This window comes from Dendropsophus ebraccatus, chromosome 8 (genome assembly GCF_027789765.1).
Source record: "Dendropsophus ebraccatus isolate aDenEbr1 chromosome 8, aDenEbr1.pat, whole genome shotgun sequence".
NCBI classification, from domain to species: domain Eukaryota; kingdom Metazoa; phylum Chordata; class Amphibia; order Anura; family Hylidae; genus Dendropsophus; species Dendropsophus ebraccatus.
In genome coordinates this window covers 3618087-3644512 of record NC_091461.1, presented here as the reverse complement: position 1 = coordinate 3644512, position 26426 = coordinate 3618087, and the positions used below count along the sequence as shown (strand labels likewise).

The following is a 26426-nucleotide window of genomic DNA, read 5'->3' as shown; positions in this document are numbered from 1 at the left end:
TGGAGAAGAGCAGAAATGAAGTGACAGAGAGGATCCTAAGCCTCACCCTGGAGATCATCTACCTGCTGACCGGAGAGGTGAGGGATTCTGGGGGATGGGTCACATGACCTCCCTCTTATCTCTAGTAATAATACAGGACATGAGCGGAGAGGTGAGGGATTCTGGGGGATGGGTCACATGACCTCCCTCCTATCTCTAGTAATAATACAGGACCTGAGCGGAGAGGTGAGGGATTCTGGGGGATGGGTCACATGACCTCCCTCTTATCTCTAGTAATAATACAGGACATGAGCGGAGAGGTGAGGGATTCAGGGGGATGGGTCACATGACCTCCCTCTTCTCTCTAGTAATAATACAGGACATGAGCGGAGAGGTGAGGGATTCTGGGGGATGGGTCACATGACCTTCCTCTTATCTCTAGTAATAATACAGGACATGAGCGGAGAGGTGAGGGATTTTGGGGGATGGGTCACATGACCTCCCTCTTCTCTCTAGTAATAATACAGGACATGAGCGGAGAGGTGAGGGATTCTGGGGGATGGGTCACATGACCTCCCTCTTCTCTCTAGTAATAATACAGGACATGAGCGGAGAGGTGAGGGATTCTGGGGGATGGGTCACATGACCTCCGTCTTCTCTCTAGTAATAATACAGGACATGAGCGGAGAGGTGAGGGATTCTGGGGGATGGGTCACATGACCTCCCTCTTCTCTCTAGTAATAATACAGGACATGGGCGGAGAGGTGAGGGATTCTGGGGGATGGGTCACATGACCTCCCTCTTCTCTCTAGTAATAATACAGGACATGAGCGGAGAGGTGGGGGATTCTGGGGGATGGGTCACATGACCTCCGTCTTCTCTCTAGTAATAATACAGGACATGAGCGGAGAGGTGAGGGATTCTGGGGGATGGGTCACATGACCTCCCTCTTCTCTCTAGTAATAATACAGGACATGGGCGGAGAGGTGAGGGATTCTGGGGGATGGGTCACATGACCTCCCTCTTCTCTCTAGTAATAATACAGGACATGGGCGGAGAGGTGGGGGCTCTGTATATAGTGATATTTATCAGGGTCTCTCCATCCTCAGGATTACACAGTAGTGAAGAAGACATGTGGAGAGTGTGTGGCCCCCAGCAGCAGCAGCAGGTCAGGAGGATGGAGCAGGGCCCGGGGCCCCATCACGGAGCCTCCACCTCCCTCACTGATACCTGAGAGGAACAATGAGCAGAAGATCCTAGAACTCACCCACAAGATGATGGAGCTGCTGACTGGAGAGGTGAGCAATGCTGCTGGGAATGCTGGGACATCATCCAGGAACACAAGGGATGATGGGTCTGGATGATGACTGGATCATTGTGTGTGTCAGGTTCCTATAAGGTGTCAGGATGTGGCCGTCTATTTCTCCATGGAGGAGTGGGAGTATGTAGAAGGACACAAGGATCTGTACCAGGAGGCCATGATGGAGGACCACCGGCCCCTCACATCACCGGGTAAGAGGAGACTCTCATTGATGGTAAAGGAGAGAGCAGTATTGGGGTCCCCTAGACCCCCATCATCTGCTCATCACATATACACAATGTATTCAGTCACTGTGTGTGTCTCCTACAGATGGATCCAGTAAGAGGAATCCACCAGAGAGATGTCCCGCTCCTCTGGATCCCCAGGACTGTCCGGGAGGAGATGACACTGTCCTGCAGGAGGAGCAGGTAGATGGAGGGGGAGATGACACTGTCCTGCAGGAGGAGCAGGAAGGAGGGGGAGATGACACTGTCCTGCAGGAGGAGCAGGTAGATGGAGGGGGAGATGACACTGTCCTGCAGGAGGAGCAGGTAGATGGAGGGGGAGATGACACTGTCCTGCAGGAGGAGCAGGTAGATGGAGGGGGAGATGACACTGTCCTGCAGGAGGAGCAGGGAGATGGAGGAGGAGATGACACTGTCCTGCAGGAGGAGCAGGTATATGGAGGAGGAGATGACACTGTCCTGCAGGAGGAGCAGGTAGATGGAGGTGGAGATGACACTGTCCGGCAGGAGGAGCAGGGAGATGACACTGTCCTGCAGGAGGAGCAGGGAGATGGAGGAGGAGATGACACTGTCCTGCAGGAGGAGCAGGGAGATGGGGGAGATGACACTGTCCTGCAGGAGGAGCAGGTAGATGGAGGGGGGGATGACACTGTCCTGCAGGAGGAGCAGGTAGATGGAGGGGGAGATGACACTGTCCTGCAGGAGGAGCAGGGAGATGGGGGAGATGACACTGTCCTGCAGGAGGAGCAGGTAGATGGAGGGGGAGATGACACTGTCCTGCAGGAGGAGCAGGTAGATGGAGGGGGAGATGACACTGTCCTGCAGGAGGAGCAGGGAGATGGAGGGGGAGATGACACTGTCCGGCAGGAGGAGCAGGTTGATGGAGGGGGAGATGACACTGTCCTGCAGGGAGATGGAGGGGGAGATGACACTGTCCTGCAGGAGGAGCAGGGAGATGGAGCTGAGGTCTTGTCTAATCCCTATAGTGGAGCTGTATGGACTCGGATGACTGTTCTCTGATAGAATTTTTATTCATGACTGGTCTGTATAACCATACTAGACTGCAAAATTAGTCTTCCTCTATAGCAGCCACTTTCATTGGGTCCTAACAATGGCTCCTCATACGCAGATGCCCCCAGGTCTTAATACTAGAGCAGGATAGCCCCCCCCCCATCAGTAACATACATACAGATATACATACAAGCCGACATCAAGTCGGAAATAATGAGGAATTGCTCAGCAGGATAACAGCGGTGGATAGGAGCTGCAGTACCTGGAAGATGATTGAGCAACCACTCAGAGAGTTCTACTAAATGTATATATATCTGTGTAATCAGGATGAAGACCTGACAGCTATTAAAGTGGAAGTTAAAGAAGAAGCGTGTGTGAGGAATGATCACTGGTGTAAGGAGGAGATCCCGGTAGATATCGTCCAAGGTGAGTGAGAACCTCGTGAACTAAGACTTTTCCTAAAGTAACACTTCAGCATGGATCCATTATTATCAGGATGTGTAATGCAGCATCAATCTGCCAGGAGCTCAGGACGCCGGAGCAATGTCTGTGAATTACAGGATGCTGCAAAGTACCAAGGTCTCCGAAGCCTTCAGGGTCAGGGATAGAAGAATCTTATTAGGAACTTTGCCAACAAGAAAAAACGAGAATTCCAGCCCGTTCCCAGTTATAACATGTGAGAACGAGGGTCCTCATCTTCATTCTATCCCCTACTCCCTACAAAAACAATGTACAATCCCCACACTGGGAGGACGTCACCAGCTCCAACACCGCCCTCGTAAATTATGTTTTCTAGAACAAGTAGAGGAAAAATAGTACCGAATATCCTTGTAATTTGCATTTCTAAAACCAATCATTGACATTACCGATCTGTTAGAAATGACAGGCATTGGTTGTATCAATAAGAAGGTTGCAGTGGACAGGGGTCACAGACATTGGGGGGGGGGGGGGTCACCTTCCACCCATAGACAACAGGTTTGGTGAATCAACTCTAACCTGCTGATAGCTCCCTATTGCACAATGGGCGCCGAGGATGAAGGTAAGTCTCTTACTTTCATCCTCTGCATCGTTCCCATGTAGTCTGTAGTTTAGTTCTGCGTCCAGTAAGGCCTTTTGAAGCACTGCGGGTGAGCTACCGTCCCCAAAGCACTGATCCACCCTCGGATGGCCCCCTCTTCTAATGATTATCAGAGAAGCGGCTGGCTGTATTGGTGCTCTGGGGTGGTAGCCCCGGCCCCAGTGCTCCTTTAAGAAGTTCAGTGAAAATTTTTATTAAAGTATTGTATAGTCCCCCAAAAGTTATACAAATCAATGACATATGCACTTATTACAGGAAATTCATATAAAGTGCTTTTTTCCCTGCGCCTACTACTGCATCAAGGCTTCACTTCCTGGATAAACATGGTGATGTCACTTCCTGGATAACATGGTGATGTCACTTCCTGGATAACATGGTGATGTCACTTTCTGGATAACATGGTGATGTCACACCCCGACTCCCAGAGCTGTGCGGGCTGTGGTTGCTGGAGAGGATGATGGCAGGGGGACACTGAGCAACCCTCTGCCATCATCTTCTCCAGCAGCCACAGCCCGCACAGCTCTGGGAGTCGAGTCGTTACTTTACCATGTTATCCAGGAAGTGACATCACCATTTTTTACAGGAAGTGAAACCATGATGCAGTAGTAAGTACAGGGGAAAAAAGCATTTATAAGCATTTTCCGTAATAAGTGTATATTGGTGATTACTTTAATAAAAATTTTCGCCGGACTTCTCCTTTAAGGCCTTCGGCAGGATTACACTACAGAGTGCACAGGAACGGGGCAGAGGATGAAGGTAAGAGGCTTATCCTCAGCACCCCGTGAACAATAGGGAGCTATCAGCAGGTTAGATTCATCCCTTTAATAATCTTACAATATTTAAAGTAGTCTCCAATAAGTGTTGAAAGCTGAATTCTTAGTGAGATAGATTTAGCAAGGTTGAGGAAACCTCTAACAGAGACAACCATAACCTGACTCCTCATTACAGTTGTCGTCTGCACATCCTTAAGGCCCTATTACATGGAGCGGTAATTTGGGACATGAGACGCCATTGGCCTGTTATAGATTGGGTGATCCTCTCAGTACATAACTAGTAGACTTTGCTGTTTAGATGACGGACTGATATATTGAAGAAGAGGTCAATGAGCAGAGAGCAGCGTTATCACTGATAGTACTATAATAATAACCTCTATGACTCTCTCACTGTATCTGCTTTGTGGTTTGGAAAAAACTGCAGATAATAAAATGTGTTTAATCCTCGCAGATAATCCGAGTATGAAGTGTAAAGCAGAATCCCCGGCTATCATCCATGCTTCGGGGAAGGACCTAATAAGCCTTAATGTCCCCCGGGGAGCTCACAGAACAGATCCATCATCCAGTCCCCCCAATAATGAAGAAGCTTCTCCTGTTCCATCACACAATGTTACCCCAAGTGCAGCTCGCAAACAGAGGAAAATGGTTCATTGTGGTGAATGTGGGAAACAGTTTACAAAAAATGAAAGTCTCTACGTGCACCAAAGAACTCACACAGGGGAGAAGCCATATTCCTGTTCAGAATGTGGCAAGTGTTTTCATAATAAAAAAATGTTCTTTAGGCATAAAATAGTTCACACAGGACAGAAACCATTTTCATGTTCTGAATGTGACCAGAGTTTTACTGCTAAAGCCAGCCTCACTGATCATTTAAGACTTCATACTGGGGAAAAGCCATTTACATGTTCTGAATGTGGGAAATGTTTTAGCCAAAGGTCTGCCTTTGTTGAACATCAAAGAGTTCACACTGGGGAGAAGCCGTATACATGTAGAGAATGTGGGAAATGTTTTAGCCGAAAATCATCTCTTGTTAAACATGAGCAATTTCACTCTGGGGAAAAACCATTTCCATGTTTGGAATGTGGAAAATGTTTTACCACCAAATCAGATCTTTCAAAGCACCGACAAATTCACACAGGGGAGAAGCCGTTTTCTTGTTCTGAATGTGGGAAAAGTTTTAGTAACAATGTTAAACTCCAGATTCATAAGAGAATTCACACAGGAGAGAAACCATTTGCATGTTCAGAATGTGGTAAATGCTTTACCCAGAAAGGAAATCTTGTTAATCATCAGAGAACTCACTCTGGGGAGAAGCCATATACTTGTACTAAATGTGGCAAATGTTTTTCTAAAAAATCGACTCTTGTTCATCATCATATAAATTTAGTGTGTCATCAGTAATGAGGAAGAACACATGCAGATTTTAGATGCTCTAAATTCAAGTTAGTAGGACGGGTGGTCGAGGAATTAATCCAAATGCTAAAATATAGCCGAATTATGTCATTGTAAATCAGCTGTAAAGACATTTGTTCATTAAAGATGTTATCCAGCGCTACAAAAACATGGCCACTTTCCCCTACTGTTGTCTCCAGATTGGGTGGGGTTTTGAAACTCAGTTCCATTGAAGTAAATGGAGCTTAATTGCAAGCTGCACCTGAACTGGAGACAACAGTAGGGGGGAAAGTGGCCATGTTTTTGTAGCGCTGGATAACCGCTTTAACCTGTGAAAAGACCAATAACCGTGTTCCCGTGGAATAAAAGTGGACCCATCCGTCCCCCAAATTATTTTTATCAAAGGAATATGGTGATTTTTGCTGAGTAAAAAAAGTTCTTGCGTTCCTAAGCAAAGAGATTTTAGCAGTCACTATTATAGGGTACCTTATGACGTATGGGTATGCCAACTGCTTGCTAAGGGTGTATAGAGTGGGCTCGGTGCTGGAGCCGCCATGGGGCCGCCATGGGGCCACTGCAGATTTCATGGAAAAATTAAGCACCTCATTACAAAGAAAAAGATGACCTTAAATAGTTCTGTAGGTGAGAAAATGGAAGCGCTATGGTCTTTTAAAGATAAAGGAGAAAAAGCAAAAGTATAAAATTGGCAACTATCGTTTGACAAGAAAAAAGATAGCTCAGAAGTAGAGATTAGCTAACTTACAGTACATGTATCTGTGGTTTCAGGCAGCCCCAGAGCGGCATCCATCTTCTCTAAGCCACTGGGATTTTAAAGGCGAACGTTTGGGGTTTTACCATCCCGAACTTACTGTAGTTTGGCTCATCTCTAATGGTGTTAGTTCTCCTCCCATTGTGTCACCCCTTTGTCACAGTCAGGCATTTAGACAGGAGGGTGGATCCACTATGGAGGGGGGATATCGGACTTGGGCCTGATGCCAGGGAAATATTCAGTGCTTTGGGACACAACTCCTGATGTTATTGGTGTGCAATGTGTGCTGAAATATAAGACATCTATACAATAAGTGTGTTTCCCTCTGACCAGGTGTCACAGTATTTTAGGTGGGGGTTATTCTCAATGCTACAAAATAACTAATGGGGAACCAGAAAGCGCGGGTACGGGAGCTGGAGGGGACCAGGGTAGGAATCCTTGTTTATTTTACCACACCCCAATCATTATATGATGAACATAAGCGTACCGGAATCGCCCTTTTGTACATTATGCTAGGGGTAAATACAGGATGATACATTAATTTTTTTTTTTAAGAATTTTTTTTTATTATTCTAAACCTGAAGCTTTCTGCTTGGAAGATAGTCACACCACAAAGATTAGCAGTTAAATCACATCTTTTATGTCTACTTTATGTAGGCGTCAAAGAAACATAGAAGATTGTCAGCAGAAAAAGACCACCTGGTCTGTAAGGTTAAATTTTGATGTTGACCTGACTCTATGGAGACAAGTCACTCCCCAGGTATAGGATGGTTTCAGATCAGAGTTAGCAGCTGCAGTTCTGCTTACAACTTAAAATCGCAGACACAGACAGCTGATGTACGTATCAGTAACATAAGTTTGGGAAGCGCCCTCTTTATTGATTTGTGTTAAATTTTATAGATAGAATATGGGGCGGTACTACTCATGCGTAGTGTATTCACATGAAATACATAAACCTTCAATACAGGCGGGGTTTCAAGTCACAAGACACATACGTCACACTCTGATAGGCCAGTCCATAGATGGTCAGCAGTTTCCTGTCCTGTGCAGTCAGGCTGGCATAACGTGTTGTTTTCCATAGATTGTTTATATATCAGTGTCTCTTCCTTGCATCTGTATTGTGGCTGCGATGTAAGTTGAAGGTTCTGTGCTCATTGGCCTGCTGCCAGCATTCCTCTCCTTCTTCCAGACCATCTTTTTGTCACTCCCTGATCACGTTCTGATTCAGAGACCTCACTTTCTCTCTCTCTCTCTTTCTCTCTCTCTCTCTATATATAGGTGTAGTCCCACAGGTATGGTGTGAGCAAGAGAAATCACATCACCTAGCCTTATCAGGTCCATCTAGTCGGCCCTTTTAGTAATTACTCTCTTTCTATCTTAGGATAGATATATGTATATACCAGGTAGGTTTACACTTAGTTATTGTAGATTTACCTACCACCTCTGCTGGAAGTTTATTCTAAGCATCTACAACTTTTTCAGTAAAGTAATATTTTCTCATGTTTGATCCTTTTCCCCAACTAACCTCTCAATGTCTCCTCTTGTTCTTGAGTTTTGTATTTTTAATATTAAAAACACTTCCCTCCTGAACCCTATTTAGTCCTTTTACATATTTAAAGTTTTCAATCATGTTCCCCTTCCTCTTCTTAAATCTTTCTGATGTTTTATGCCTTACACCCTCCACCTTTTTCTAGCCTGTGTCTGGACTCCTATGTTATCAAAGTGAGGTCTCCATAACTGGACACAGTATTCCAGATGAGCTGTCACTAAAGCTGTACAAGTGGGATCACAATCTCCCTCCTTCTACATGCTTATACCTCTAGCTATACAGCCCGGCATACCATTATATATACACCCCAGCATACCATTATATATACAGCCCGGCATACCATTATATATACACCCCAGCATACCATTATATATACAGCCCAGCATACCATTATATATAGAGCCCAGCATACCATTATATATACAGCCCGGCATTCCTTTATGTATATAGCCCAGCATACCAATATATATATATATATATATATATATATATATATATATATATATATATATATATATATATATATAAATATATATACCCACAGCCCAGCATACTGTTTGCTTTCCCTACTGTCTGGTTGCATTGGTGACTCATTTTGCAGCTGTTAGAAATCACTACCCCTAAGACCGGGCCCCCTGACCCCCTTGCTGGAGTACAGTGCCCTTCCTCCTGACTTAGAGGCCAGATTTCGTCGTCTGGGCGAAAAGGCTTTAGATTTACAGTTTCGCCACCTGTGCACCAGCAGGGGGGTGCGCCCCTTTGCTGAGCTGGTTGAGGCGGCTGTTCTGCAACCCACGGAATGGTTGGCTTATGATCAGTTAAGGGAACTGTTTCTCACCATTAAAGATAGTTGGGGTGTCATGGGTGAATTGACCAGTTTTGAGAAATTGTGTGCTGGAACTGCTCATCCAGGGCACGCAGTATCTCTACTGTATGCTCTGCTTCTGGATGTCAAAGATGGTATTTACACGCCTGCGTATGTTGCCAAATGGGAAAGAGGACTTGGGAAGCAGCTCACAGAAGGTGAATGGAACTCGATTTTTAGTCTGGTTCACAAGTCATCCCTTTCCAGTTATGCCCAGGAAAAGAATTTTAAGATTCTGTCTCACTGGTATTATTACCCTGAAAGACTTCATAGACTGTTTCCCTCTGTGGCTCCTGAGTGTTGGCGGTGTGGTGTCGGAGAGGGAAGCCTCGAACATGTTTGGTGGTCCTGCCCGGAGATTTCCAATTTCTGGATCTCAGTCTTTGCCCTATATAATAAGGTAAGCTCTGATACCGTTTCCCCCTCTATGGGATTGGCCCTGTTGTCCTCCCCGGTGGACTCCATAAAGTCCTTCCGAAAGGGCCTTCTCCGCCACTTCCTGCATGCTGCCAGACAGGCGATTCCACGTAAGTGGAAATCAACTGTTCCCCCTACCTCTGGGGATTTCTTAGACTGTCTCCTGGATATTAAGCGTATGGAGAATCTTTCAGCCCATTCTGAACGTGATAAAACCCTTTTTACTAAGACATGGTTCTGTTGGGACGTGTTCAGTGATTCAGGTGACGTTGTAACCTGGATCTCGCACCATTGGCGTTAGCTTTCTCTCAGAAACGGTCTCTCCACTTTATCTGTTGCTTGGTAGTGCTCCCTCTTTCTTTTCATCCCCTTTTTCTTCCCTTCCCCTATTCCTACTGTTTGTCCTCTCCCCCCCTCCCTCCCCCCCTTCCCTTTCCCCTCTTTACCTCATGTTCCTAGTTCGATGTGGCCCAACTTTATGTTAAATTCTATTAGCTACTGCCTCTTGTTATAAAGGCTGCTTAATCTACCGTGATATTGTGGAGCATACAGAGTGGTTCTGTGTTGCTTACTCAGGTCTCCTATTTCTTAAAAGTGATTATTGTCATCTTCGTGATATGGTGTGACATGCTTTTCTGGCTATCCTGATGATGTTCTATCTGTTTGACCTTTTATGATGCTGGTCTTTCAATAAAACTAGATTTACCAAAAAAAAAAGAAATCACTACCCCTAAATCCTTCTCTTCTGAAGTTTTTATCAACACAGAACTGCGGATATGATGCTTGGATAGAGGATTCCTCCTGCCTAAGAGCATTATTTTACATTTGGAAACATTAAACTGAAGTTTCCATTGTTTGGACACATATCTAGTAAAGATAAATCATTTTCCCTATTACTGAAACCTCCAGGAATATCAACCCTGTTGTGTCATCAGCAACAGACAAACCTTACCCACCAAACCTTCCTCAGGAAGCGGTGCGAAACGGCGTTGGAGCGAGGTGGGAGGCCAGCGGACTGGGACAACATACTTTGGGGTAACTTGGTGACATGTGCAATACCATGTTCTGCATTCTTTTTTCTGTTCAGCGTACTGAGGCAATATAGCCCTGGCACTTTATTTTATATATGCATTTATGCTGAATAGGCTTATTATGTGGTTTACAAATATGCACATGCTCTTTGAATGAATGTAGTTACGACAGTCCCAGTAGTGGGGTCTCCCACCTCCAAGGTTTTGTATTTTAACTTTTGTTCTTTTGTGATGGAATAAATAAAATTGTGTTATTTCAAATTCCATTTGTGAGTGATTTTCTTATTCAACTTTAGACTGGCAAGTTTCTCTGAAAAGACTGGAACTGAAGCCATACAACTGGAGGCCATGTTCTGTGCAGCCACATTGGGATTGTGAAAGCCTTCTTCTGAAAACACGGAGCACAAGTTCTGTTTTGTCCATGTTGAGTTTTAGAAACAGGAGAAGGAGAAAGATACAGCCGATAGACAACTCTGGATACTAGAGAGGTAGATTTGAGTGTCATCGGCATAGAGGTGATCCTTGAAGATGTGGAAATGGGTCCCTGCCTGTCATTGACCCCTCATTTTGAGTTTTGGAGGTGCACATTATGGGGGTAAAGAAAGCCTTGTCATCCACCATCTCTTTTCTTCTGGTCACTCTTTTTTGATGTGTTTTCTGCAGACAGTCCATGTTGCGATAACTGTAGGACTTCTGATGGACACTGAAATGAGTCACAAAGGCATGTATTAGAATATATTAGCTACTACGACAACAGGGGATTTGCAGTTTGCACAATGCGCATGCACCCATAGTCCTGTCTATTGATTCTTTCGCCATTTTGCATTTTACATGTTTACTATAACAGCTATGTATTTAGGAATTATGTGAAATATGGATGTCGAATATTTGATCCCACACTCTCTGTTATGAGTTGTATAGTGTGCACAATATGCCCTATTGGCCCACATGTTCCATACTTTATTATGCTTTTGTGACCTCCATACGATGACATCATTTCTGGTTTATACACAACAGCCAGGTGTGCGAGTCAGCAGACATCAGAACTCCATAGAGGTAAGATGGAGTCACAGAGGGAGCACAGGTCTCTTCACCAGTCTGCAGCATAAACGACCCAACAATAGTGGTGCCCTACTACATACTGTAAATCCCATCAATATGGTCTTGGCTGAGGTGTAACATGGCAGGACCACCATCATCGCAGGGTATTACAGCCAGAAGGACCCCAGATAACACTGTGCGGTCCCGGAACCTTCCACAACCCCTGATACACGCCTCATTTCAGAAGTGGGGGCATCTACAGGCCTGGTCAGTAGTGCTGAGCGGAGGAGCCGGACTGACGGAGCATTCTTTGAACCTGAACTGATTGCATTTGACTCATGGCGGCCGGAGACATTAGGAGTCCATAGGGCGGCATCTAAATTCTCCAGACACTTGGAGTCAAATGCAGAGCGTTCAGTTTTGGAAAATATTGTTAATCACAAACAGTTCGCCAATAGAGATGAGCAAATAGTGAAATATTCGATTCGATTCGAACTATTCGATCGAATCCCATTATAGTCTATGGGAGAAAAATCCTTGGGACCTGGAAATCAAGATTTGACGAATTGGCAGTCACCAAGTCCAAGACCTCTTTAGAAAGTGATGCAAACACCTCTGGATGCATCTGGGAAAGCAGGGAAGCAGTATTACAGGGAACGGTATTACCGGGGTTAGCGATCCCCGGCAATAATGCCGATCCCTGTAATAGTTAATATTTAATTAAGAAAACAAAGTTTTGTTCTAAAAAAAGTTATTTTCATTGTTCAGTGGCTTAATTAAAACGAATCCATGCTTTCACTATTAAATATACTGTTAATTAAAAATATATATATATATAAATAAATATGTATATTTATTTATAGTATATTTAATTGCAAAAGTATGTATTTGTTTTAATTAAGCTATTGTACAACGAAAATAACTTTATTAGAACTAAAATGTGTTTTATTAATTAAATATTAACTACTACAGGAAGCTGTATTATTGCTGGCAAAACCTATTTCCAGTAATACAGCTCAATGTAATAATTAATATTTTAATTAAAACAGCAAATGTTTCTTCTAATGATGCTATTTTTTTTATCACAATAGCAACATTAGAAAAAACAGTTAGATTTATATGTCTGCTTAGCTAATTGTCTGAGCAGACATATAAAGAACCGGAGCCAGGCAAAGAGAGAAGATAGAAGAGAGAAAATAGGAGATAGAAGACATCGGAGGGTGAGTATAAAGCTCTCCCCCCCCTGCACTACACCCATCCCAGCAAGGAAGGGGGGGGGTCACTTAACCCCTTCCTTGCTGATATGGGTGCAGTCTGACATCAGTCTGGTCTGGCCCCCAAGGTGTTAAGTGGGGTCCCTTACTTAACCCCTTGGGGGCCAAACTGTTCAGTATGGCACCCAAAGGTTTAAGGGGGATGCAATGCCTCCTCCCTTAACCCCTTGGGTGCCACACTGTAAGCAGCGATCTGTAAAGATGCTGCATACTGTAAGGTGCACAACACCACTCACAATGATGGGTGTTGTGCTCCAGTTTGTGTGTTTTTTTGTGTGTTTCTCCCTTTTTGTTTATCAGATATCAGTATCCTGTGGATTATGGTGGATTTGATGGACTATGTCGATGACCAGCGGTTGTTGGGATTTTTTTTTATAAAATGGTCAACAAGGGGTCTGGGGGTGCTTTTATTTGAATAAAAAATATTTTCACTTGTGTCGTGTCTTTATTTCCTTACTATATAGACTTAGTAGTGGAAGCTCCGGATCAAGGCACAGATCGTGTGAATGAGCCCTTAGGATAATCCCTTTACTGGGGTTGTTAAAAAAAAAAATCTTTCAGATTAACTAGTGCCAGAAAGTGCCAGAGATTTGTAATTTACTTCTATGATGTAATGACAGAGCAGCAGCAATTCAAAGTGTTCCCCCACTGCCGGCCTGATACTGATACATGATGCTGGGCGGGAACAATCCATTACAGGCTTTCACCGTCCGCAGGTCTGAATGCAATTAAAAAATTGTACAGTGTAGAGAGCATTTTGTTTAGTTTTGGGTGACAGTGATTTTTGTAGCTTATGTTATAGTTTACTACAGTTACAAAATAAAAGTAAACTTTAAAAATAATTGCTGTGTGTTCCTGTGTTCTTAGACACATAACAGCCATCGGCAACAACGGCCGTAGTTTTACGTAGTGTGAACATAGCCTAATAAAGCATCAAAAGATTCACATGAGGGAGAAAACGTTCTTGGATTCCAACAGGAGTGAAGTAAAGGCAGATGCAGTGCGAAATAACAGGTTCTACCCAAACGCTTCTGTTCCTGATTTTTTCTTAGGTAAAATTACAGCTTCAAGATTTTTAATTTTTATGTCTGACGAGCATTTCAGGTCTAAAGAAGTGGCGGGTGGAGTCTCTTGTATGTAGGCAGTGATGCAGATGCTCTTCACTAGAGATGAGTGAGTACTGCTCGATCGAGTAGTATACTATTCTAAATTCTTATTTTTGAAAAGGCTGCACTGTATCTACTTGAATATAGGGTATACCGCTGTATACTGAGAATGTGCCAAAAAAAAGAATAATTTGGTACCACTGTTTTGCATTCTGTGCGTAACATTAACCATTGGAACGCCTGTTGCCTGAAGGCATTTCTAAAAAAATCATGTATGTATATGGCTGGATATACTGAGAGTGTGCAAAAACAATTATACTTTTAAAAAATTTTTAAAATAATTATAATGCTGACAAGCTGACGCATACCAAAATGAACAGCCATTGTAGTGACCCAGAGTTTACTTCTCCACCAGTGGAAAGCTGGAAAACATGAAGTGCCATGCCTGCTGAAGCGCCTTTCCTCCTCCTCGACCACCGAATAAATGGGCCATTTTGGAAAATCTTTGAAGGCAGGTATTTTAGTAGGATCCTTGTGTCCATTTCAAACCATTTTATTTCTGGATACAAACTTGTTGAGGGTGTCCTCTGCCTTCCTTTCATTTTGTAGCTGTTTGGAATGAAGAAGCTGGTAGAGGCCACTCTATCGGCTGTTTTTTTAATCTTCGATTTCAAATTAACTCAAATTCAATTCAATCTTTCACTTACCTTTTTATTTTTATTTATTAAATTGAATGGGAATGTTGGAGGGCTCACAAAATAAATTTTTGAAGGACTCACCTCAAGGGCCTTAATCTCTTTTTTGTCGAGAGTGCAAATTTTTTTTCATTATGCCTTTAGGTGGAAGAAGTCACTTTTTAGCAGACAGGATCAATCAGGTCGGTAGAGGCGGTAGTGGTGGGTGGTTTTTCCATCAAATTCAAATAAAATTTACCCTTTCTTAGATACTCTTTAAAGGATTTCAAGTGTAAACATTCAAATTCCAGGGTCTCTTAAGAAGACCGTATTGTTACCAGTTCTCCTGTAACTCCCAGGATTTTTGGAGGGCTCACCTCCCTCAACGGGCCTAAATTACAATTTTTACATGGTTTCCATGAGAACCACACCCCTTTATGTGTAGAACGCGTCTGACCACATCACTCACACACACAATGACAGTTAGCGGTGGGTGCTGTTTGATTTTTCCCTTGCTTACTCTATCTGTAATTGTCATAGGCAACATGATTTAAAGGGGTGCAGAAAAATGTTTCTTTTGCTTACAATTTGGCTTTCTGTCCATGATAATGTAGAGGAGAGAAGGTTTCCTGGTTTCTTTTCCACTTTACATAGAGGTTATATTGTGTTTGGAGTGTATAGCTGAGAGGCTGTGATAGTGGCGTAATACTGCAACTTTAGCATGTTAGATGCAGCCAGGCATGCTTCCCCTGCTGTCCTATATGTACCCGGGCATGCTTCCCCTGCTGTCCTATATGTACCCGGGCATGCTTCCCCTGCTGTCCTATATGTACCCAGGCATGCTTCCCCTGCTGTCCTATATGTACCCAGGCATGCTTCCCCTGCTGTCCTATATGTACCCGGGCATGCTTCCCCTGCTGTCCTATATGTACCCAGGCATGCTTCCCCTGCTGTCCTATATGTACCCAGGCATGCTTCCCCTGCTGTCCTATATGTACCCAGGCATGCTTCCCCTGCTGTCCCATATGTACCCGGGCATGCTTCCCCTGCTGTCCTATATGTACCCAGGCATGCTTCCCCTGCTGTCTCATATATACCCTGGCATGCGCCTCCTGCTGTCCCATATGTACCCAGGCATGCTTCCCCTGCTGTCCTATATGTACCCCGGCATGCGCCTCCTGCTGTCCCATATGTACCCAGGCATGCTTCCCCTGCTGTCCTATATGTACCCAGACATGCTTCCCCTGCTGTCCTATATACACCCAGGCATGCTTCCCCTGCTGTCCTATATGTACCCAGGCATGCTTCCCCTGCTGTCCTATATACACCCAGGCATGCTTCCCCTGCTGTCCTATATACACCCAGGCATGCTTCCCCTGCTGTCCTATATACACCCAGGCATGCTTCCCCTGCTGTCCCATATATACCCTGGCATGCGCCTCCTGCTGTCCCATATGTACCCTGACATGCTTCCCCTGCTGTCCTATATGTACCCAGGCATGCTTCCCCTGCTGTCCTATATGTACCCAGGCATGCTTCCCCTGCTGTCCTATATACACCCAGGCATGCTTCCCCTGCTGTCCTATATACACCCAGGCATGCTTCCCCTGCTGTCCTATATACACCCAGGCATGCTTCCCCTGCTGTCCTATATGTACCCAGGCATGCTTCCCCTGCTGTCCTATATGTACCCAGGCATGCTTCCCCTGCTGTCCTATATGTACCCAGGCATGCTTCCCCTTCTGTCCTATATGTACCCAGGCATGCTTCCCCTTCTGTCCTATATGTACCCAGGCATGCTTCCCCTGCTGTCCTATATACACCCAGGCATGCTTCCCCTGCTGTCCTATATACACCCAGGCATGCTTCCCCTGCTGTCCTATATACACCTAGGCATGCTTCCCCTGCTGTCCCATATATACCCTGGCATGCGCCTCCTGCTGTCCCATATGTACCCTGACATGCTTCCCCTGCTGTCCTATATGTACCCAGGCATGCTTCCCCTGCTGTCCTATATGTACCCAGGCATGCTTCCCCTGCTGTCCTATATACACCCAGGCATGCTTCCCCTGCTGTCCTATATACACCCAGGCATGCTTCCCCTGCTATCCTATATACACCCAGGCATGCTTCCCCTGCTGTCCTATATGTACCCAGGCATGCTTCCCCTGCTGTCCTATATGTACCCAGGCATGCTTCCCCTGCTGTCCTATATACACCCAGGCATGCTTCCCCTGCTGTCCTATATACACCCAGGCATGCTTCCCCTGCTATCCTATATACACCCAGGCATGCTTCCCCTGCTGTCCTATATACACCCAGGCATGCTTCCCCTGCTGTCCTATATGTACCCAGGCATGCTTCCCCTGCTGTCCTATATGTACCCAGGCATGCTTCCCCTGCTGTCCTATATGTACCCAGGCATGCTTCCCCTGCTGTCCTATATACACCCAGACATGCTTCCCCTGCTGTCCTATATGTACCCAGGCATGCTTCCCCTGCTGTCTTATATACACCCAGGCATGCTTCCCCTGCTGTCCTATATGTACCCAGACATGCTTCCCCTGCTGTCCTATATGTACCCAGGCATGCTTCCCCTGCTGTCCTATATACACCCAGGCATGCTTCCACTGCTGTCCTATATGTACCCAGGCATGCTTCCTCTGCTGTCCTATATGTACCCAGGCATGCTTCCCCTGCTGTCCTATATGTACCCAGGCATGCTTCCCCTGCTGTCCTATATGTACCCGGGCATGCCTCCCCTGCTGTCCTATATGTACCCAGGCATGCTTCCCCCACTGTCCTATATACACCCAGGCATGCTTCCCCTGCTGTCCTATATACACCCAGGCATGCTTCCCCTGTTGTCCTATATGTACCCAGGCATGCTTCCCCTGCTGTCCTATATGTACCCAGGCATGCTTCCCCTGCTGTCCTATATGTACCCAGGCATGCTTCCCCTGCTGTCCTATATACACCCAGGCATGCTTCCCCTGCTGTCCTATATGTACCCAGGCATGCTTCCCCCGCTGTCCTATATGTACCCAGGCATGCTTCCCCTGCTGTCCTATATGTACCCAGGCATGCTTCCCCTGCTGTCCTATATGTACCCAGGCATGCTTCCCCTGCTGTCCTATATGTACCCAGGCATGCTTCCCCTGCTGTCCTATATGTACCCAGGCATGCTTCCCCTGCTGTCCTATATACACCCAGGCATGCTTCCCCTGCTGTCCTATATGTACCCAGGCATGCCTCCCCTGCTGTCCTATATGTACCCAGGCATGCTTCCCCTGCTGTCCTATATACACACAGGCATGCTTCCCCTGCTGTCCTATATACACCCAGGCATGCTTCCCCTGCTGTCCTATATGTACCCAGGCATGCCTCCCCTGCTGTCCTATATACACCCAGGCATGCCTCCCCTGCTGTCCTATATACACCCAGGCATGCTTCCCCTGCTGTCCCAGTTGCATCCAGAGGTGTCGGCATTATTTTCTGAGGTGTCATGGTAGACTTGGAAACCTAAATTCAACCACTTGGAGATCACCAAGTCACAGGCATTTTTCCCATAGACTTTAATTTTGAATATTTCCCTACTCAATCGCCTCTACTCTTCGCCAGTGATCTTGAATCGACAATGTAGACACTAGGTTTTGCACCAATTTTTTGGCATACAACATGCCAAAATTTGCACTTCCTTTGAGAAACCTAAATACCTGACAACTTAATTATCTGGAAATTCTTGATGCCGGGATTTTTGTGCAAAAGTGGCAAACCAAGCACTCTGACTACAGGAAACAGAGATTTCAGGGAGGGGAAAAGGTTACAAGGCACCAAATACATGACAGTGTGCGCTACTCTAAAGATATAATGCTGCCCGGAGGAGCAGATTACTCAAACACTTCACCAGACGGTTCATCTCTTCCCCCGTTCGCTGCTTTCCTCATAGCTTGTAGTATTTTCTCTTCATAAGAGGCTAGCATTCCTTATATTAACCCAGGACTAATCTAGAAACATAGAAGATTGTCGGCAACCCCCCCCCCCCCCAGTCTGCCTTTATATTAATTCCCTCCTTATCTTATATGTATATACCAGGTGGGGTTACCTTCAGTTATTGTAGATTTACCAACTACATCTGCTGGCAGCTTGTCCCAAGTATCTACTACTCTTTCAGTAAAGTAATATTTTCTCAAATTTCCTCTTGTCTTCCTCCCAATAACCTCAGATTGTTCCCTTTGTTCTTGAGTTTAGTTTCTTATTATTAACACTTTTCTCCTGAACCTTGGTCATGTCGAATGTTTATTAGGCCTGGGTCCAGGCATTTGGACCCTCACCAATCGCCAGTGAACAATGAGCAAGAACCTAAAAAATAAAAAAATTAAAAACTTTTGACATAAAAAGTTTTTGCCTGGTTGAGGTCTGTCAGTTTTAAGTCTGTTTTTATGTTTGAGGCCTTCCACCATTTTTGCCTGGCACTATTGGACTCTGATTCACACTCTCTGACGACACTTTGTGCTGTGATGCTATAGATGGTGCTCTATATAATTAACAAGTCCATGAAACATAACATCTACTAGAGAATGAAAGAAAAATGGCACTCACCATTGTGCAGGATCTTTATTCAGTGAAATATTTCACGCCAACAGGTAAATTAGAGAGGGCGCGCACAGCGTTAGCAACAACACATTTCATGCCTCTGCGGTTGCTAGCGATGTGTGCGTCCTCTCTGATTTACTTGTTAGGGCCAGTTCACACAGAGTAAAACTGGCGTACTTCTGCAGGTGAACTCTCCACAGTGGAATCCCGCCAGCCTCCATGTCATACAGGCAGCCTATGATAGGGCTTGAGCGCCCCCCCTGCTCAAAGAATTTAAAAACGCTAGTTTTACTCCATGTGAACTAGCCCTTAGCGTGAAACGTTTTCCTGAATAAAGATTCTGCACGATACTACAAGATGGAGAATGCCATATTTCTTTGATTCTTCTTTCATTTTCTGTGTGGTGTTACAGGTAGAGAATACAGCGTGCTGTGTGGTGTTACAGGTAGAGAATACAGTGCTGTGTGGTGTTACAGGTAGAGAATACAGCGTGCTGTGTGGTGTTACAGGTAGAGAATACAGCGTGCTGTGTGGTGTTACAGGTAGAGAATACAGCGTGCTGTGTGGTGTTACAGGTAGAGAATACAGTGCTATGTGGTGTTACAGGTAGGGAATACAGTGTGCTGTGTGGTGTTACAGGTAGAGAATACAGCGTGCTGTGTGGTGTTACAGGTAGAGAATACAGCGTGCTGTGTGGTGTTACAGGTAGAGAATACAGTGCTATGTGGTGTTACAGGTAGGGAATACAGTGTGCTGTGTGGTGTTACAGGTAGAGAATACAGCGTGCTGTGTGGTGTTACAGGTAGAGAATACAGCGTGCTGTGTGGTGTTACAGGTAGAGAATACAGTGCTATGTGGTGTTACAGGTAGGGAATACAGCGTGCTGTGTGGTGTTACAGGTAGAGAATACAGCGTGTTGTGTGGTGTTACAGGTAGAGAATACAGTGTGCTGTGTGGTGTTACAGGTAGAGAATACAGCGTGCTGTGTGGTGTTACAGGTAGAGAATACGGTGTGCTGTGTGGTGTTACAGGTAGAGAATACAGCGTGCTGTGTGGTGTTACAGGTAGAGAATACAGCGTGCTGTGTGGTGTTACAGGTAGAGAATACAGCGTGTTGTGTGGTGTTACAGGTAGAGAATACAGTGCTGTGTAGTATTACAGGTAGAGAATACAGCGCTGTGTGGTGTTACAGGTAGAGAATACAGCGTGCTGTGTGGTGTTACAGGTAGAGAATACAGCATGCTGTGTGGTGTTACAGGTAGAGAATACAGTTTGCTGTGTGGTGTTACAGGTAGAGAATACAGCGTGCTGTGTGGTGTTACAGGTAGAGAATACAGTGCTGTGTGGTGTTACAGGTAGAGAATACAGCGTGCTGTGTGGTGTTACAGGTAGAGAATACAGCGTGCTGTGTGGTGTTACAGGTAGAGAATACAGCGTGCTGTGTGGTGTTACAGGTAGAGAATACAGCGTGCTGTGTGGGGTTACAGGTAGAGAATACAGCACTGTGTGGTGTTACAGGTAGAGAATACAGCGTGCTGTGTGGTGTTACAGGTAGAGAATACAGTGCTGTGTGGTGTTACAGGTAGAGAATACAGTGCTGTGTGGTGTTACAGGTAGAGAATACAGCGTGCTGTGTGGTGTTACAGGTAGAGAATACAGTGCTGTGTGGTGTTACAGGTAGAGAATACAGCGTGTTGTGTGGTGTTACAGGTAGAGAATACAGTGTGCTGTGTGGTGTTACAGGTAGAGAATACAGCGTGCTGTGTGGTGTTACAGGTAGAGAATACGGTGTGCTGTGTGGTGTTACAGGTAGAGAATACAGCGTGCTGTGTGGTGTTACAGGTAGAGAATACAGCGTGCTGTGTGGTGTTACAGGTAGAGAATACAGCGTGTTGTGTGGTGTTACAGGTAGAGAATACAGTGCTGTGTAGTATTACAGGTAGAGAATACAGCGTGCTGTGTGATGTTACAGGTAGAGAATACAGCGTGCTGTGTGGTGTTACAGGTAGAGAATACAGCATGCTGTGTGGTGTTACAGGTAGAGAATACAGCGTGCTGTGTGGTGTTACAGGTAGAGAATACAGCATGCTGTGTGGTGTTACAGGTAGAGAATACAGTTTGCTGTGTGGTATTACAGGTAGAGAATACAGCGTGCTGTGTGGTGTTACAGGTAGAGAATACAGTGCTGTGTGGTGTTACAGGTAGAGAATACAGCGTGCTGTGTGGTGTTACAGGTAGAGAATACAGCGTGCTGTGTGGTGTTACAGGTAGAGAATACAGCGTGCTGTGTGGTGTTACAGGTAGAGAATACAGCGTGCTGTGTGGGGTTACAGGTAGAGAATACAGCACTGTGTGGTGTTACAGGTAGAGAATACAGCGTGCTGTGTGGTGTTACAGGTAGAGAATACAGTGCTGTGTGGTGTTACAGGTAGAGAATACAGTGCTGTGTGGTGTTACAGGTAGAGAATACAGCGTGCTGTGTGGTGTTACAGGTAGAGAATACAGTGCTGTGTGGTGTTACAGGTAGAGAATACAGCGTGCTGTGTGGTGTTACAGGTAGAGAATACAGTGCTGTGTGGTGTTACAGGTAGAGAATACAGTGTGCTGTGTGGTGTTACAGGTAGAGAATACGGCGTGCTGTGTGGTGTTACAGGTAGAGAATACAGTGTGCTGTGTGGTGTTACAGGTAGAGAATACAGCGTGCTGTGTGGTGTTACAGGTAGAGAATACAGCGTGCTGTGTGGTGTTACAGGTAGAGAATACAGTGCTGTGTGGTGTTACAGGTAGAGAATACGGCGTGCTGTGTGGTGTTACAGGTAGAGAATACAGTATGCTGTGTGGTGTTACAGGTAGAGAATACGGTGTGCTGTGTGGTGTTACAGGTAGAGAATACAGCACTGTGTGGTGTTACAGGTAGAGAATACAGCGTGCTGTGTGGTGTTACAGGTAGAGAATACAGCGCTGTGTGGTGTTACAGGTAGAGAATACAGCACTGTGTGGTGTTACAGGTAGAGAATACAGCGTGCTGTGTGGTGTTAAAGGTAGAGAATACAGTGCTGTGTGGTGTTACAGGTAGAGAATACAGGGTGCTGTGTGGTGTTACAGGTAGAGAATACAGCGTGCTGTGTGGTGTTAAAGGTAGAGAATACAGTGCTGTGTGGTGTTACAGGTAGAGAATACAGTGCTGTGTGGTGTTACAGGTAGAGAATACAGCGTGCTGTGTGGTATTACAGGTAGAGAATACAGTGTGCTATGTGGTGTTACAGGTAGAGAATACAGCGTGCTGTGTGGTATTACAGGTAGAGAATACAGCGTGCTGTGTGGTGTTACAGGTAGAGAATACAGTGTGCTGTGTGGTGTTACAGGTAGAGAATACAGCGCTGTGTGGTGTTACAGGTAGAGAATACAGCGTGCTGTGTGGTGTTACAGGAAGAGAATACAGCGCGCTGTGCGGTGTTACAGGTAGAGAATACAGCGCTGTGTGGTGTTACAGGTAGAGAATACAGTGCTGTGTGGTGTTACAGGTAGAGAATACAGTGTGGTGTTACAGGTAGAGAATACAGTGTGCTGTGTGGTGTTACAGGTAGAGAATACAGCGTGCTGTGTGGTGTTACAGGTAGAGAATACAGTGTGCTGTGTGGTGTTACAGGTAGAGAATACAGTGCTGTGTGCTGTTACAGGTAGAGAATACAGCGTGCTGTGTGGTGTTACAGGTAGAGAATACAGTGCTGTGTGGTGTTACAGGTAGAGAATACAGTGCTGTGTGGTGTTACAGGTAGAGAATACAGTGCTGTGTGGTGTTACAGGTAGAGAATACAGTGTGCTGTGTGGTGTTACAGGTAGAGAATACAGTGTGCTGTGGGGTGTTACAGGTAGAGAATACAGCGCTGTGTGGTGTTACAGGTAGAGAATACAGTGCTGTGTGGTGTTACAGGTAGAGAATACAGTGTGCTGTGTGGTGTTACAGGTAGAGAATACAGCGTGCTGTGTGGTGTTACAGGTAGAGAATACAGCGTGCTGTGTGGTCTTACAGGAAGAGAATACAGCGCGCTGTGCGGTGTTACAGGTAGAGAATACAGCGCTGTGTGGTGTTACAGGTAGAGAATACAGTGCTGTGTGGTGTTACAGGTAGAGAATACAGTGCTATGTGGTGTTACAGGTAGAGAATACAGCGTGCTGTGTGGTGTTACAGGTAGAGAATACAGCGCTGTGTGGTGTTACAGGTAGAGAATACAGCGTGCTGTGTGGTGTTACAGGTAGAGAATACAGTGCTGTGTGGTGTTACAGGTAGAGAATACAGCGCTATGTGGTGTTACAGGTAGAGAATACAGTGCTGTGTGGTGTTACAGGTAGAGAATACAGCGTGCTGTGTGGTGTTACAGGTAGAGAATACAGCGTGCTATGTGGTGTTACAGGTAGAGAATACAGCGTGCTGTGTGGTGTTACAGGTAGAGAATACAGCGCTGTGTGGTGTTACAGGTAGAGAATACAGCGCTATGTGGTGTTACAGGTAGAGAATATAGTGTGCTGCACAGTCAGGACCACAATGAAATGATTCAGTACTGCAGTTTAATAATTAACACAGTGAAACTGCAATGTGTGAACACAGCCTAGATGTTCTGCAACAGATTTGGGAGGGGTATGGGCAGGGTGGGGCACTGTGATGAACAGCTGAGGGAAAGCAATGCATTCTGGAACTTGTAGTACTGAGCAACTGCTTAACCAGGAAGTGCAACCACATAATACAGAAGACCCCAAAACAAATGGATTTTTGGTGGGTTCAGAACTGGGTCAGACAGGTAAGCAATGCCATATACTTCTGCAGACTGTTTATTTTTGTTTTACCTCATGTTGGAGTACCCCTTTAACCATGTAAATTACCCTAAAACATTGGCCTACGAGAAGCCTGGAGCTGACATAACTCTCCACATCACACACATACCAACCAGACAACACAAGGGCCCCAGGTCCCCACCACCACCAGAACCAACGGCCCACACTCCACCAGACCCAACAAACATGGAAAACCTGTGAGTAGGTATTACCCAGAGGGCAAAGTGTGCGCCACAATCATCCTACAAGAGAACTTCCAGAATTACCCGCCTCCACTTGTCACACTGATTCCATCACTTCTCCTCACAGAGCAGCTTACCCTACTGAGCACTGCCCCTCATGTGACATCATCCCAGGTCCTTTATTTACTACTTATCCTCTTCAAAGCTAAGCCCCGCCCTCTCATGTGACTGAACCACATGGTTAAAACAACAGCAGAAGTCCAGTGCTGAGCTCCACCCTGTCATGTGACTAGTCACATGATGGTGACATCATCACAGGTCCTTCATCTACTAGGATCAAGCAGCTACATATCAGGTCCTGGTCGGGTACGTACAAGCTCGCTATTGTGTGGCTGTTTACTGTCGTCATAGAGATCCATAGCAGCTGACGTGTGAATTGAGATGTTCTGCAGCAGCTGGAGATTAATGTTACATTATGCACACTGCAGCCGCTGAAGAACCTCTTGTTATGGGGAGGGAGTCATACGGTCAGGTAGTGGTCGATGCAAGAGAAGTAATATCCGACAAAAGCGTCTTATAAAAAATGACAGCAGGAAAAGGGAACAGAGGCCGTAGTGCTACTGATCTCTGCTATTAGTGTATCCGTTCCGACACTGATTATCCTGTATGTCAAAGCATTGAGTGCAGGCGCCAGATCGGAGCGTTTGCCAAACATGAAGATCACCCCCTAAACACGTCACCCCCCTCTGAGGCCAACCATCTGTGAGCAGAACACACCAAAATACAGCAAAAAACTGACTACGACAACAAGAAAGACAAAATATCTAAAAGGAAGCCGTCCAATACAGAAAAAATCTAAAAACATTCAATTTACATATTCAAAAATAAACAATAGATATTGCCACGGTCGTAAAAATTGGGCCTGATTCCGATGGCTCCCAGATCTTCAGTCATTTCACGGTAAGACGGCTGTAACCTCGTGGCTCCCGGATCTTCATCCATTGCACGGTAAGATGGCTGTAACCTCGTGGCTCCCGGATCTTCATCCATTACACGGTAAGACGGCTGTAACCTCATGGCTCCCGGATCTTCATCCATTACACGGTAAGACGGCTGTAACCTTGTGGCTCCCGGATCTTCATCCATTGCACGGTAAGACGGCTGTAACCTTGTGGCTCCCGGATCTTCATCCATTGCACGGTAAGACGGCTGTAACCTTGTGGCTCCCGGATCTTCATCCATTGCATGGTAAGACGGCTGTAACCTCATGGCTCCCATATCTTAATCCATTACACGGTAAGACGGCTGTAACCTCGTGGCTCCCGGATCTTCATCCATTGCACGGTAAGACGGCTGTAACCTTGTGGCTCCCGGATCTTCATCCATTGCATGGTAAGACGGCTGTAACCTCATGGCTCCCATATCTTAATCCATTACACGGTAAGATGGCTGTAACCTCGTGGCTCCCAGATCTTCATCCATTACACGGTAAGACGGCTGTAACCTCGTGGCTCCCGGATCTTCATCCATTGCATGGTAAGACGGCTGTAACCTCATGGCTCCCGGATCTTCATCCATTGCATGGTAAGACGGCTGTAACCTCATGGCTCCCATATCTTAATCCATTACACGGTAAGACGGCTGTAACCTCATGGCTCCCGGATCTTCATCCATTACACGGTAAGACAGCTGTAACCTTGTGGCTCCTGGATCTTCATCCATTGCACGGTAAGACTGCTGTAACCTCATGGCTCGGCCTTGCTGCTCTTCAGTGTCGTTCTTTGGTAGATTTGCCTCCACATAAGCACGTATAGCCTACATTAGTGACATCCAGCAAACAGCTGCCCATACCTCAGCTCCCAGCACGATGACTGTATGGTTTTGTACAGTCACAACGTTTAGTCCTTACGTAGGGTTACCACCTTGTTAGTAAAAGTGATAGGAGAGGTTCATATATCTTTACATTTTGTTACATTTTTATTCCTTAAGCTTTTCGTGTTTGTTGTAATTTTTAGAGCTCAGAGCAGCAAAGACAGAGAGCATCTCCCTGTGGAGATCGAGGCTGCGGCTCCATTGCACCATCAGTTTACCACACCAGGTACAGTATTTATGTCTATTACAATGGTCTCTCTATGTTATATATGTAACTATAGACCATGTAGTTCAGGGGTCCCACCATGAAGTCCAAACATGGTGTGTGGCAGTGTATATGTCTTGAAGGTAGCTGGTGTCAGGAGTGGTGATGGTCTGCAGGAACGCACAGCTGACTCTAGGATCCTGCTGATCATCCGGAAGGCTCTTGTCTTGGATG

At 45.6% G+C, this 26426-nt stretch overlaps 3 protein-coding genes across 4 annotated transcripts in view; 2 read left to right on the top strand and 1 right to left on the bottom strand.

Annotated features, from left to right (window-relative positions):
* LOC138798983 (zinc finger protein 850-like) overlaps positions 1–5957 on the top strand; it is a 42367-nt gene extending 36410 nt beyond the window's left edge. Inside the window, exons 4-5 of the mRNA XM_069979640.1 lie at positions 3869–3882; positions 5094–5957. Of these exons, the coding sequence (XP_069835741.1) occupies positions 3869–3882; positions 5094–5787 (708 nt within the window). The 3' untranslated portion in view covers positions 5788–5957. The remainder of the gene's footprint in view (positions 1–3868; positions 3883–5093) is intronic.
* Positions 1–26426, bottom strand: part of LOC138799069 (zinc finger protein 585A-like) — a 201897-nt gene that overhangs the window by 106208 nt on the left and 69263 nt on the right. The gene's annotated exons all lie outside the window — the stretch shown is intronic.
* LOC138798974 (zinc finger protein 271-like) overlaps positions 24442–26426 on the top strand; it is a 37682-nt gene continuing 35697 nt past the window's right edge. The window contains exons 1-2 of one of the 2 annotated variants that reach the window (XM_069979623.1): positions 24442–24481; positions 26131–26213. The gene's annotated coding sequence lies outside the window, so the exon portion shown is untranslated. Of the gene's footprint in view, positions 24482–25305; positions 26214–26426 lie in introns of those variants that run through there. The other variant, XM_069979624.1, reaches the window with a different exon arrangement.